Genomic DNA, 15,522 nt, shown 5'->3' with positions numbered 1-15,522 from the left:
GACTGGCTGTGGACATAGACAAAGTCAGTTCCTCCCATGTTCTAACCACCAGCCTAGGGTTAATTACATTGAGAACCCACCACCAGCAAATTCATCTCAACAGGAGCTTTGCTACCTTTATATATTTCCTCTTAAACTGGGATGAGAAACAATACTTTTGAGAAAAGAGTAACTATGGGAAGCTTATGTTTTAATTTTTTTTTTTCAGATTAGTTCACAGTCACACAGACATGAAATTAGAACCTTCTGATTCTCAGTTCTGTGCTTTGTCCATCTGTCACCACTGGACATAGGAGAGTGGCATTTTTACTACCCTTTTGCTACAAGCAAACCACTGTAGTTCACTGTAGGTGTAAAGAAGGCAGAGACCCAATATCTCATTTTCTATGTATCATTTATGTCACTCTAGAGTGGTCACATGATCTACTAATCTGTAAAATGTAGATAATCCTCTTGTTTTTCTCTAACAAGGTTGCAAAGTTTGAATGAAGGAAATAGTTGAGCACACCCACAAGATTAAGAGCAAAAACAACTTTGATATGAATATTCACCAGCTTCTCAGAGAACGAAATTGAATGAATAATGTGAAGGGTATTGTTTCCTTTGATCCAATCCATTGTATAGAATGCTTGATGAGGCGTTTGGAAAAAGAGTACATTCAAATTCTTCTCTTGTGTCTCTATACCTAAGCACATATGTTACATAAGCCTTCAGAATAACTAAATTTATTTCTCAGGTGAGTCTAATAGGTTAATGCTCATATTTTGTAAACATCAAATGAGTTTTTGAGTTTAATTCAGTTTCTAAGTGTATCTGCTGTTACCTTTCCAGGCCACTCTACCTACCCACACACAGCACCTCCTCACTGAAAACAACACATACTCCACCTTGCACAATCCCTGTCCCTAGGGACACCATGAACCCCCAAACAATGAGGAACTAAGTGGTCAACACACAGTTACAATTAAAGAAAATGGGGGAGGCTATTTCAGGACCTTTTCAAGGATGTTAGAAGAGAGAACTCATAATCTGTTTGAGAAGAATATAGACTAAGTAAAATAAATAGATAGTAGATAGATAGATAGATAGATAGATAGATAGATAGATAGATAGATAAAAGGCAATCCTTCCTATTAAGTGACTCTTCTGCATTCCTGTCCAGATATTCATCAAAATGTCTGTTCTCTTTCTTGGGCAGTGTGAGAATCGTTCCAGAACCTACTAGGCATTAAACAGTCTACCATTTCCACCCTTCCCCTGTGTCTTACTGCTTGAGACCTCTTCTGCTTTTCTCCAGAGCTCATTCTCGCCCTCCATTCCTCAACAGCTTACTTCTGTGGCATAAATATGGAGAGGGCTCCTTTCTTCCTTAAGGAAGTGGCCATGGGGAGAACAGTTGGAAAATTACTGTCTGCCCCATTCATTTCTCTTTTCCTACTTAGATCATAGCTTTATGATCCTGAAGAAAAGCACAAAAATTAACTCCTAATTATCTACGTTTAGAAAGACAGAGATGAATAACCAAAAAAGGCAATAAAAATTACAATAGAGAAAATTCAACAAATCACTGTTTCCTGTTGGAATACAGTTTCTTAAACACACACACACACACACACACACACACACACACAATTTGACCTTGTTGATCATAGTCTGGTATTTGCTAGTGGAGCGTTGGGACTGTTAGGCTTATAAACAGGTAAGGTTTATGAATCCTCCCTAGATTTTCTTTCATTCTGGTTTCTTTTAACTCCTTAAGTTCCACATTTTCAGTTCTGCAAATATTTCAATGAAATAGACACAGGTGCATTAAAATTGATGGGAAATCATAATATACAGACTATTCATTATTATATTATTATTATATTGTGATATAACAATAATAATCTTATTACATGCTACATTTGAGTTTTTTTAAGTGTCCTATATTTGGGACAATTGGACAAAGTTTAATCTATGAGTCCAAGAGTTAAAACTAACTCGATATTTATTTATAAATACTTTAGGCCAGTCTGCATTCTGGCTTACTCTCACCATGTCTCCATCCAAAGTAACATGCTTCTGGTTACCAAGGAGTGGTACTACTATTGGAGATGCAATTCCTTGGTCTACGGTAATAGGAAAAAAGTCTCTAAAGCCATATTCTTGGGTTCAGTCCCTGAGTGAAATGGTTACATTCCAGAAAATGATAGGAAAATGATTAGTGTTTCTTCTTCCTAAAACCACCCCCATTTGTCCCTAAAAATTATAGGCTGAAAATATAGTTCTAAGAATGACTTTAGAAAACAATGCAATATGTTCTCAGTACATTACAAAGTCAGGTACATGCCTCAGACTTGAAGTTGGAAACAAAAACATCTCATTTAATTCTAACAGTGAAAATCAGAAAATGAAGTGGGGATATTGTCACAAGAAATATACATCCATTCATTCTTCCTCTACCTCCAACAGAAGTTTAAAAGTTCCATGTGCAGAACCACATATCAATTCACACAAAATGAAAGTACAAAAAATATAAAGAAAAGGGAATATGCAATATTATATCAAAAACTGAGGAGCTAGCTATATTATTTGAGCATGGAACTTACCCTGAGCCTCCTAGAGGTCAAGTAAAACAGGTGAACAATTGGAAATGCAGAATAATCACATTTGATTCTCTAAATTATATTAAACATATATATATATATAATGATAAAGGGGAAAATGAATGAATAAACACATAAAGTGCTTTACCAAAAGATGCACACAATGTGGACATAGTGAGGGCGGCGATTTCTTAGAGTCACATCTTAGTAGCTTCTAAGGCTGTTCAGACAGTGCATCTGGCAGATGTGTGTGGAAGACAGCCAGGCCCACACAGTGAGCAGCCTGCCTTCCAGGGGATGTTCTTTACCACTGAGTCCTGAGGAGGCTGTGCTGACACACAGCAGCAGCATTCCTGCCCAGGGATGCCACAGGTTCATCTATCTGAAATCACATACACTCTTTCATCTGGTCCTCACAATCAGGGACTTGGGATGGGATGAATGTTATCACGCTCACCTGATAAACATACGAAATACTTAGCTCAAGGGTACACAGCTAATTGCTTAATGACAGATTAAATTAAAGCATAAAATTTCTTTTTTATAACCCACTCCTCTTTATGTATGAGAAGAGAGAGGGTGATATAAGAGTTGGATGTGTTTTGTTTGTTTGTTTTTTGTATTTTATTTTGAGCCTTAAGTTGTACCTTTGGAAATGGTTTTAAAACCCTCTGGATAAAGAGGAATACAAATTCAAAGAATGAGGAATCAAAGTGCCAGAATGAGAGTCAAGAGTCAGGTGAAGATTCCAGAATAATGGCGTTTTAAAATAGTGGGAGTTTAGCTCAAACTTCTTTTTTTGTTTCCCAGATAAGAGAACACCAGAATGTTTAAATGATTTTTCTAAAGTTAAAAAAGCTATATATGGACTGAGTTGCCATTTATTAATGATTACATGTTGCTCCTTGGCCAGTTTTAATCCCTGAATATCTGCTTGACTCCATACATTTTAATATTCTTTCTATGATCCAAATAATATTCGCTCAAGACAACTTGATTCTAACTTAATTTCAATAGAATCACAAAAGTTACAATCAAGATTTTTCTTGAAAAAGGTATATTCCACTAGCTTTCAGAATTGATAATCCATTGTACTAATTGCAAACACACACACACACACACACACACACACACACACAGCTAAAGAACTAGAAAGGAAATGTTCAGCTGTAGAAACACAGAACCATGAAGTTCTAAGGAACAAGATAGGTCATTATATATAATTCCTCTCCAAATTTATGGGTCACTGATGCATAGACCAAAGTATTCAGCTGATCTTTTCTGGTTCCAGGGAAACAAAACTCAATATCTACAAAGAAAAAATTAAACTCAGTATCTACTTAGAAAAAAATAAGCTGTGATCAATAGGTTAGCATCTCTTCTAAAACCCAAGCTGCTATATCCATGAGTCCTGGTTCTGTTTTCTGGAGTTGCACAGAGTAAATCTCATTGCTTTGTCAAAGGATGGCCTGTCACTGCTTGAAATCAGTGATGAGACTCATTCAACCTCTAGCCTTTCCGTCACTCATGCCTTATCATATCATTCCTTCTTGAGACTGAATCTTCCCCTTCCATATGATCATCATTACCTGACCCAGTTTAACTGGGACAGATAGTGGGAAGTAAGATCACAAAGCTGTGAAAACACAGGTAGGATCTAAGACTTAGTTTAATTCTGAAAACTGAGGAATAAAATAGCTTCAGTCTCCTGAGCCCTCCACTGGAGAGGAGCAAGAGGCTCTCTCGGACTCCCCAGCAGGGTGGTGCTGGCCGTCCCCACAGGAAATCAGCAAAGAGAACTGGGTCATGATGGGCTTGGGAAGGGATCTGCTTTATTGTTTGTAGAGAAATTAGGAGCAGAAAAGAATCTTTATGTGGATGAAATGCTCCTGAGACTGCACACATTTTAAAAATCACTATGTGAGCTCTATGCAGAATGATGTAGCCAAACTCAGGGTCTCAGAAGCCTCCAGATCGGGCCACAGGCAGTGAAAGATGTGACAGAATTATAATCTGTGTGCAAACAAGTCTTCTATCAATTCCTGGCCTTCTAGGATCCTCAAACATGGCAAGGCATGTTTTTAAAAGGAAGCAATACATGCTTACTTCTTTAAATCAGCCTTATTCTTTATAAATTTTATCAGTGCATTTTAATTATCATAATTATACATAATAGTAGGATTCACTATGCTATATTCATAGATGGACATAATTTGTTCAACCTCATTTCTCAGTCCCTCTCCTTTCCCTTCCCTTCTCCCTCTCCCTGATCCCCTTACCTAGTCTACTGGTCTCCCTTCTGTTATTATTTTTAGATTAGTGCATTATATTTATATATAATGTGAGATTCATTGGTGTCTATTCATTTGTACATGGACATAGCATAATTTGGTTGACTTTGTTCACTTTTACAGGGACATGATTCTAGTCCACGTCCCTTTCCCCAGAACCTCTTAGGAACAGTTATGTTTCAGGAGTGAATGCCTAGCAGTTCCTAAGTTAGCACCAGTGAACTCTTCTCTATTTCTCGGTTCCTACTTTGAGTTAGGTTCGAGGACTTTAGGCAAAATGTCTATATTCAATATCCCTGATCCTCTACACCTTTTAAAACTTTCCAAAACCATAGACTATTTTTCAATTATTTCTTTTTCCATTTATGGGAAAGTGGCTTAAATTCTATTGATTTCATTTTGAGCTTGACTAGTCTTTCAATCTATCTCAAATTTCTAGTTGAGAATAAATGCACCCACACAATTTTTTTTTTGTAATTTATTTCACAGTGGAAAACAGGTCTTACCTTCTTCCTCTTTGGTACTATGAGTAGCAGTGCAGTCATCCTTTATCTTCTAAGAAGCTTTAAGTCATTAAAACCTCTGCAACCGCCATCCCATTTGCCTGTGGTTTCCCTTATTTAACACAAAAACACATATGCATACTCACATACCTGTATTCTACTGCATTCCTTACAAACACATATTCGTTAATGTGCTGTTAGAATCGCACATTGATTCTATTCGCTCTGCCACTTTTTCTATTTCTGTCTCTTAAATCAGAATAGATTTGGGCTCTGCATATTGCAAGACAGAGAGTTTAGCTGGAACATTAAATTGAGACATCTTCAGTAGAACAGGCCTTCCTAGGTAATTTTCAGATTCAGGCCCATATCATCTAGAGTGAGCTCTCATAGTAAAATCTTAAAATAGCACAAGAATTCATATCACACAGTATATCTGAATGCCTCACATTCTTCATATGGCTTTATATGCATAGGTGATAAAGAAGTCTCCATTGAATTGAAATTAACACATATATATAACTCCTCTCACTCCCTACACCCCATTGTAACACTGCATATCATACGCTCATAGAGGACAAACTATTTTCAAAAATCTATGAAATGAAAATTCTGATGCATCAGTAATTTAAATAAAAATTATTTTCAATTTTTCCTTGCTTCCCTTCAAAATAACGAGAAATTAAACACTGGCCAAATCTCCTTTTAGAAATATCTGAGGGTTTTTTTGTTTTTGTTTTTGTTTTTAACAACTCACCATTTTCTGTGATAAAACTTTTCTCTGCCTCGTCATGGATAGCCTCCTTGCCCTGAGAGAGGAGAAGAAATCATATAGACTGGAAAGAGGAGAGCAATCTCCCGCAGCCTAAGAGAGTTGCTGGGCAAGTCTGGTGTCTGTCTCCACTGAACTTGAAGGAGGTCCTGAACGGACCTATTTGTGCTTCTGTGTGCCTTGGAGTTTCCGAGCAGGAACCAACTCCCTTCCACCCACAGGGAACTTCCCAAGAGACACCACCTTCAGGAAAGTATTTGGCCTTTCCAGGGCTCAAGGGCATCCTAGGGGGAATACTGGAGGAAGAGAAGCAAGCCAAGTGGAATCTAAGGCACAAGAGGGAATTTTGACTGAAACTACACTGTCCCTCCTTCCCAAGCAGACTCTAGGGAAGAGGAAAATGGAGGGGAAAAAAAAGTGTGTGTGTGTGTCTTTTTTCTGAGCAAAGAATCTCACAAATAATAAGGTCCTCTGGGGGAAAAATATTACTATAACCCAAGCCATTCAGAAAAGAGAAATGACACTTAGCTATCTCTCTTCGGAGATTCAACTACGTGAATACACACATGTACTAGCTTCCAACATTTAGATATCGTGTTTACCAGAATCAACTCCACATGCATAAACTCACTCATCAGTAACTCAGTAGATGTGAAAAATAAATAAGCATTCGGATGATGTCTGTATTTTCAAAAAGGAGTAAGAACATGTATATTATAAATAGTAGACATTCAGAAGCATACAAAGGTGTTCAGAGGAACTACAAGGTAGTAAGACTGTATAGAAAATATACATACTGACATGGGAATGGACAATGACATCTTTAGTTAGGTATGCGCTGCTTCATGGGTTAGAACACCTTCACACCCAGGAATCTTAGGGGCAGAACAACACCAAGACTATGGTAGACCAAGCGGTGTACCTGTAGGAACTTGATATTCATGTCCATGAAGGATGTTGACCAATGTCAAAGCATGTAGTTTTCTGGAGTTGGGAAAGATGAGGTGTAGTCAAGAGATCATGACCTCCCCCAATAAAAAATTAAACTCTATTAAATGACAGAATTTTTTTAAGGAAAAATCCTTAGGCTACACAAGCCCTAGTTCATATTTATAGGAGGAACCTCTGGTTACTCCTCATTATTTTCCAACTTGATTAACAATTCCAAAAGGAAGTTTCACTCACAGAAAACTGGGATAATGCTTCCTTCTTCTCTAAGTAGATGCCTAGTTCATTACTCTTCGGTGTTATTCAGCAGGAGGCTGACCATTCATTCAATAAACATGTACTGAGTGTCTTCTAAGCACTGGGAACTGTTCTGTTCATTTGTCTCTAGTCCTTTCACACAGTTATGTAATCATTTTACAACTTTTAGGCATTTGATGGTACATTTCAAGAACCACAACCCCCGCTATTATTAAAACACAAGTAAATAGGAAACCAGGGTTAATACCATTGACATTAATCTATCCTCCTGACATAGAGGAGGAAAATGTGATACCTGTATCTCAAAGAGGAGAAATCCAAAACGGACACCAACTTTGAAGAAAAAATGTGGGTGTTCACTGCTTTTTGACCATATCTGGAAACAAATTCTCAAATTTCTTCTCCAAGTATCATGTTTTTAATCTTTAAAAGGACATACTAACATTAACAAAAAGGTTATTACTGGATATAGTTCAGAAGATGGTCTTTGAAGCTAGAGCCCTAGGTTGGAATTTCTGGCTCAGAAATGTCCTACCTACTCTACTTTAGGCAAGATACTCTGTTATCTTTTTATTAATTGAAAAATATAATAAGAATTTTTTTTTTTAGAATTCTTGTGATGAACATATGGGCTAATATACATAAGGTGTTTAGAATAGCATTTTCTATGTGAATGAATGATCTTATTTGTGAACAGTAAGTCTAGCTAATAGAAGGTGTTCAGAAAAGTTAATTCCAATTTCCTCTGAAATATATTTGCAAATCAACATAAGAATCCTTGGCATTTTGGAAATTTTATTCAAATATTTGAATAAAATAATGAGGCTATTTCTAGTTAAGTGACCTGTGTTAACTGGCTTCTCTTCTTCATCAAGACATGGTCTCATCTTTCCAGTCTTTTATTAAAACTAGACTTGGAGCTTATAGTATACAACTTTCTAAATCAAAATTCTGTTTATTTAATTTGGAAATTTTGGTGGAACATAGGAAATCCCTTACAATCAATTAAAAAACTCTTGGACTAAGAGTTCTCAGGTAACCAATTCATTGTTTTCTAATACAGTATATAGTATATAGCAGGCAATATTGTTATCTGTTCAAAGAGGAAATATTTTATTTATATGACATAATAAATGTATAACTTTAGTATAGAAGAATATATAGAATATATGGAAGAGCAGAAGAACCTGGTGGATTAAATATTATCATGGAAAGATTTATGGACAAAACTAGCTCAGATGTTATTTTTTAAAAGTCTTCATAGCTGCTTTAATGAACTAAGAACTGATGTGAATACAATGTGGTCTTGTTACGACTACCAAATACTTAAAGTGAAAGGGAATTCTGTTTGTTCTTTATGGTTTAATATACAAAGGAAAATAATTGTTCATTAAGAGCTACACTCAGGCTGGCAGGGGAAACTCATATACTACACCTTTGAGTTGAGTATGTAAAAGTATGGTGCATATATACTGCAAAATGCATGTCTCTGGGGAAAATATTCTGTATGAATATTTATCTTTGGTGAAGAAAAAGCAATTTTTAACTTAATAAGTTGAAGTTTAGTGCAGAAACTCATAGTTTTCCTTTGAGTTAGTATTTTATATTCATTTCTCTTTTTTTTTACTTTTTAAAAAAATTTATTGCCTCTGCTTTTAATGTTGTACCTATGGAATCATTGCTCAGTCCAATATTATAATGCTTTCCCCTTGTTTTTTCCTGTAGTTTTATAATTTCAGAGCTTACAGTTAAATCTTTAATTCATTTTGAGTTGATTTTAGTTTTTTAGAAATATTGTATATTCTTTCATTATTTAAAAAATTATGCATTATTATTGCATGTAATAGTGGAATTCATTATGATATATTTGTACATGCACATAAGATGCTTTGATCAATTACATTCTCCACTACCACTCATTTCCCTCTTGAATTGATGTGAATATACTTTGTATACAACCAGAGATATGAAAAATTGTGCTCTATATGTGTAATAAGAATTGTAATGCATTCTGCTATCATATATAAATAAAAAAATAAACAAACAAATAAAAAAATATAAATGAAGAAAGGATAGTCTCTTCAACAAATGGTATCAGGCAATTGGATATTCACATGTGAAAGAATTCAGTCAGACCTTTATCTTATGCTTTACAGAAAAATTAAGTCAAGATGCAAATGAGTGGTAATGGAGAATGTAATTTTATAATCATTTCTTAAAATTATGTATTATCTATTTCTTCTCCTAAGTCATAAAATTTTGAGGCGGATAACCATATCTGTGATTTCTATAAAGTATTTTGTAAGTTATGTTTCCTTTTTAAATGCAAGTACATTCTTAGTCAATTGTGATGGACAGTGCTACTATTTTAAAAGAGTTTTGATTTTATTTACAAATCCATGCTTAGCTTGACTGCATTCCACCCTCTTATTTTCCCTGGCTGCACTGAGTACACATTCAAAACTGAATTGAAGCTGGGTACAGTGGTCCACTCCTGTAATCCCAGGAACTCTGGAGGCTGAGACAGGAGGATAGAAAGTTTGAGACCAATTTAGCAAGTCCCAAAGCAACCCTGTCTCAAAAAAAAAAAAAAAATTAAAAGTGCTGGGGATGTTGCTCATTGGTTAAGCACCCCCTGGGTTCAATTCCTGATAAAAAAAAAAAAGGTTATGATGGCTATGACGTGACATGAAAAGAGTGGTACAAACAGCATTTGTAGCAGATGACACTGTCCAGCTCTTCCTTGAGCAATATGTGGGCAAATATCTAGAAGAAGAATACGAAGCATGAAATCTAGGCTAAAACGGCTAAGGCAAGCATTAAGACCGGTATTTGACATTCTAGTGAAGATGTCTGACGTGTTCCAATCCTTGCTAAGACTCCACCCAATGACACCTCAATACAATATTAAATTATATAATTGAGAATTGTAACTTTCTAATCAGCTTGTGGTTGTCTCCAAATAGTTACAATGATGCTTCACATGGAAAGAATATGATACTACAATGACAAAGTGACAATGATGATGGGGCTTGTCAGTCATTGGATGCTAAATGCATTCTATCCTGGAAGGTCTCCTAAGCTTCACTGGACAAACACAACTCTATCAAAGGCCATGCCTGGCATCAAATCAACTCTTTAGAGAATCTCAGAGTAGGAAACACAACATCCCCTCAAGGGAGCCTCAGCAGTTTCTGTTAAGGGGAAAGGGTCCTGAAAATGGACAATGGGCAAGATCCTGTCATTCAAGATCGCAGCTAAGCTACGAGCACATGAAATTTGCACAGAGGAGGGCAGAATCCACCTTAGCTTGGAATCCTCAAGCCCCCTAAAAGCCAGTCGTATCTCTTGCAACAGTTACATGGGCATCCATAGCTTCCAGGATTCCCTGCAAAAGAGGCCAAGTTATAAAAGTAGTTGAAACCTTTATTTCTCACTGGGCTTTCATAATATATGTATGCATTATCCTCCCACACCAGAGGACATTTACTAGTCACAGGTAATTTGTATCATACACAATGTTGTCTAGCAACATTTCCAAGGTGCCAAAAGTGGGAAGTTAAACCTACTTCAAATTTATTCACAGAGTAAGAGAAAAGAGTTTAATAACCTTTTACTCACACCCACATTATCTATTTAGTATTCCTAATAAGCACATGAGGTAGGTGATGTTATTTTCATTATAAAAAGAAGAAATGAAGAATTAAGAAGTTACAGTTCTTCGCCTCTGGTCATATAATGTGTTAATGGTAAAGCCTGGAGCAAGCTGAAATTGGTTGCTTCTAGGATCTGAACTCATATTCATAAACTCCATGCCTTTCATAACTCCAAGAAAGGAAAACAATATGTGATGTAAACTGAGTCACACTCAAAGAAGTTTCTAAGACCAGAGGTTTTATGAAATAAAGCAACTTACATTGTTTTAGTGTCAGATTATTTTTGGCTAGTTCATTTTAGATACTACAAAAATCTAAAATTATTATTGATCAAATGGTTTTCTTCTCCTTCCAAAGCCTGGCTGAAAATAAGCAACTGTGCACTGACTAATAATCTGCACTTATTGGAATTTGCTCAATTGCATATTTATTTCAGTTTTAATGTATGTCATGTCTAAGTAACCATTGAATTTGGTTCAACGTGATGAAATTTGGGTAAATGAACCTAGAGTCTGGATATGCTAATATCTATGAATGATTCAAACAACTTTGCAAAACTCAAGGGAACTTGGCAGAATATCAACAATTTAGGCTATGAACCTGACCCATCTCATTCATCACAGAGATATCTGCATCCTATCTATGGTTCTCAAACATTCTCTCTTATCAAGACACTTTCTGTTCATATGGTCCTTTGCCCAGGGCAAAATTTTAAATGTTTGACACAAGTATGGTGCAGACAAAAACTAGTTAAAACAGATGCGACCTATAATGCTGGAGAAGAATCTGTTTAAAAGTTTTTTAACACACTTCAGCTACTACCTATTCGACATCCAATCAGTTAATCAGTTTCACATCCCCCTGAGATTCAAAGAAAGACAAAGAGGGTATTTAGCCATATACATTGTGCATATATGACTTAATGCCAAGCAGTGTGTGTCTCTGTGTTTACTTTCAGTGGGATATCAAGAATGTCGAGATAAAGGGTATGTATCAGATGGCATGAAATTTTTCTTGGGGATGAATGTGTAATTTTGCATTTCCTCACAAAAGTTGGATTTAATAATATGATCTTCAAAATTTACTTTCCCATATGAAACAGCAGCTTCATCACTTACAAAGTAATAGACTTGTAGGAAAACTCAAACCGTTTGCTAAACAGAAGTTCCTAGGAACTAAGCTAAACCAGACTTAATTTGGAAACTCCTGTACAAAATCAATGGCTTTTTAGGAGATTCCTAGACAGTATTTAGAGAAATGGTAGACTATTGACATTTATATTCCTTTCTAGCACATTCTCTGATTCCTTGGTGAGGTCCTATGAACACTCTGTTACTATTCTCCCATCTCCATCTGCCACACATCAGTCTGGAACATCCCTCGGATGGTGACATCTGCCCAGGACTGACTTTTGGAAGGCCTCCTTCACCTCCTTGTTCCTCAGGCAGTAGATGGCTGGGTTGAGAAATGGGACAATGACAGTGTAGAGCACGGAAATGACTTTGTTGTAGTTGAAGGTGTACATGGCTCGGGGCCGGGCGTAGGTGAAGAGAGTGGAGGAATAGTAGATGATGACCACTGCCAGGTGAGAGGTGCAAGTGGAGAAAGCCCTGTGACGTCCCTGGGCAGTTGGGATTCTCAGGACGGCCGCGATGATGGCCGCATAGGATGAAATCACAGCCACCAGAGGGAGCAGAATCATCACCAAAGCCAGCAAGAAGTCCACCAGCTCTGCTTGCTCCTTGTCAGAGCAGGTGAGGTTCAGCAGTGGGGAGATATCACAGAAAAAGTGGTTGATGACGTTGGGTCCACAGTAGTACAGTCGGGAAATGAACAGCAGCTTCATCATGGAGCTGAAAAACCCACTTCCCCAAGAGGCAGCCGCCAGACGCGTGGCCAAGCTGGAAGGCATGAGACTAGGGTAGCGGAGGGGATCACAGATGGCCAGGTAGCGGTCATAGGCCATGACGGCCAGCAGGACACATTCTGCGCAGGCCAGAGCAATGAAGAAGTAGAGCTGAGTCATGCAACCCACGTAGGAGACTCTTCCATCCTGGGTAAGAAAGGCTCCCAAGAGCCGAGGAATGGTAACGTTGATGTACCATAGCTCCAGGAAGGAGAGGTGACCAAGAAAGAAGTACATGGGGCGATGAAGGCTTGGGGTCAGCCGGATGGTGGAGATGATGAGCACGTTCTCCAGCAGCGTCAACAGATAAATGGCCAAAAAGAAGACAAACAGGAGCAGCTGGAGGGGTGGAGATGTGGGGAAGCCCACCAAGACAAACTCTTCCACGTGGCCTCCACTCAAATTCCCCATGATCTCTGTCCACTTGAGTGTCTGAGAAGGTAACAGGAAGAGAAAAAGGTTGAAAGATAGGAGGATCAAACCATTACCGTCTCCCCACAGCCTGCAACCATGGAAGAAGGTCAGTGGTACAACATGCTATCAATTATTATTATTATTATATCATTTCCCCCTTTTTTTTTTTTTTGCTGTTTTATCTTCCATTTCCAGGCAAAGGTCCTCAGGGTTGAGGACTGTGCTTAATACCTAGCAATTTTAACTGTGCTTAGTATTATTGGATGAATGCTTACCGAGAGATTTCAGAACCAGCCTTGGTGTTTTGATTCTTGGTTGTTTTTTGTTGTTGTTGTTGTTATTGTTGTTGTTTTAATGCTCTCTTTTCCCTTCCTCAGACTTTTTAGCCCTGTAGCATCTTTACTCCATATTTGTGGAAAGAGCAAATATATCAAAGAAAGAGTGACAGCAAACTGGCGACTGAGGGCTTCATTTCCTCACGGGAAATTAAGGACAAGTAGTGGCTCAAGAAGAATTTTTGAGCTGTCGGGAAGGCAACACAACAGGAAGAAAGTTGGTTTGAAAACGGTTCATTCACAGCAGGAGAAACAGTTCAGTACAGCGATTAGGAAGCTCTATTTCAGAAAAGAGTACATTTTTTTCTCATTCATTTTACAACTATTTTGTCAGTACATTCTCTGTGCCAGAATTAAACTCTATAATTTCTGGGCCTGTGTGATAGGTTTAAAAAAATATCCCGCAGGCTGTGTACTCTGGTGGTTCCTGTAGTTTCAGCTACCTCACGAGGCTGAGGCAGGAGGATTGCTTCAGCCCAGGAGTTTGGGAGAAGACTGGGCAACATAGTGAGACCCTGAAAAGAAAAACAAAAACCAAAAAGGTATGTGTGTTCCAAGTCCTGGAATTCGTAGATAGTATATGGACTTTTCAGATGTGATTAAATTAATAATTTTGGAATGGGAAGATCATCCTGGATTATCTAGATGGTACTTAAATGCAACCAAAGGGCCCTTAAAAGAGAGAGCAAGAGAACTGAAATAGACATGCAGAGGATAAGAAGAGATTGCAGGGCGTAGAGGTTGGAATGACTTGGCTATAGGTGAGGAATAGCCGCACCATCAGAAGCTAGAAGAGACAAAGCAGGAATTCACCCCCAGAACTTCCAGAGGAAGCACAAGCATGCCAACACCTTGAATCCAGCCAAGTGATACAGATTTCAGACTCCTGTTCTGCAGGACTATGAGAGTAAAGCTCTGTTGTTTTAAGCCATTAAACTTGCGTCAGTTTGTTCCAGCAGCCACAGGAAATTGGCAATGCTGCAAAAGAAATGAGGTGGTCCTCTTCCTCCTAATCATTCTGCTCTGCCTTTCCAATCTCCTCTCAATCTTGCCTGTGACCTGGTATCGCCAGGAGACCTCTGGTAAAACTGCAAATCTGACTTGAGCTAGGGTCCTATGTGAGATATCATCATTCATTCCCAGTTTTGTCAAGACTTAGCCCTTTACATTTTTCCCCTTTAAGAAACTTTTAAAGGGCTGGGCCCTGTAGCATATGCCTGTAATTGCAAGCAACTCAGGAGGCTAAGACAGGAGGATGGCAAGTTCAAGGCCAGCTTCAGCAACTAGCAAGATCCTGTATTAAAATAAAAAGTAAAAGAACTGGGGGTATAGCTTAGTAGTAGACACCCCTATAGTTCAATTCCTATTACAATAAATAAATAAATAAAATTTAAAATAATATGCCAGCTTGATGACTTCTTTTAATCAGACATTTATATAGTTAAAGGGACTCTAATTCTACTGCATTGGTAATATTGACCTTTTTAAATGAAACTACTATATCACTTTTTTATAGGTTCAGTGAAATCTAAATATCAAGGCTATAATACCCACTAACACTTATTTCAAAAATTATGCAAATAAATGTCTTTAAAATATGAGAAGTTTTACATCATTTGTCAAAAATAGATGATATATTTTGAAAAACTATATTAGACACAATATTAAAAATTTATTGGAAAACCATCTTCTAATAATGTGGATTGAGCTTTCTCTTTTCAATTCTTATGTGGATTCAAGACTATTTATTACCACCAATGGGAAAGTTTTCAGCATCAATTTTATTTTATCGTTTTACTTTGGAGATATAAACACTGAGAAAACTAGTTCATATAAATAAATGACATTGATGTC

At 37.3% G+C, this 15,522-nt stretch overlaps 1 protein-coding gene across 1 annotated transcript; it reads right to left on the bottom strand.

The window, feature by feature from the left end:
* Positions 1–12,376: 12,376 nt before the first annotated feature.
* On the bottom strand, positions 12,377–13,330 carry LOC107147583 (olfactory receptor 6P1). The gene has a single exon (XM_015492085.1). It carries the CDS (start codon positions 13,328–13,330, stop codon positions 12,377–12,379), a length of 954 nt encoding a protein of 317 aa, XP_015347571.1.
* Between the last annotated feature and the right edge of the window lie 2,192 nt (positions 13,331–15,522).

This window comes from Marmota marmota, unplaced genomic scaffold (genome assembly GCF_001458135.2).
Source record: "Marmota marmota marmota unplaced genomic scaffold, marMar, whole genome shotgun sequence".
Classification (NCBI taxonomy): Eukaryota; Metazoa; Chordata; class Mammalia; order Rodentia; family Sciuridae; genus Marmota; species Marmota marmota.
The sequence above is the reverse complement of the archived record's forward strand: the minus strand, read 5'-3'. Positions and strand labels throughout refer to the sequence as shown.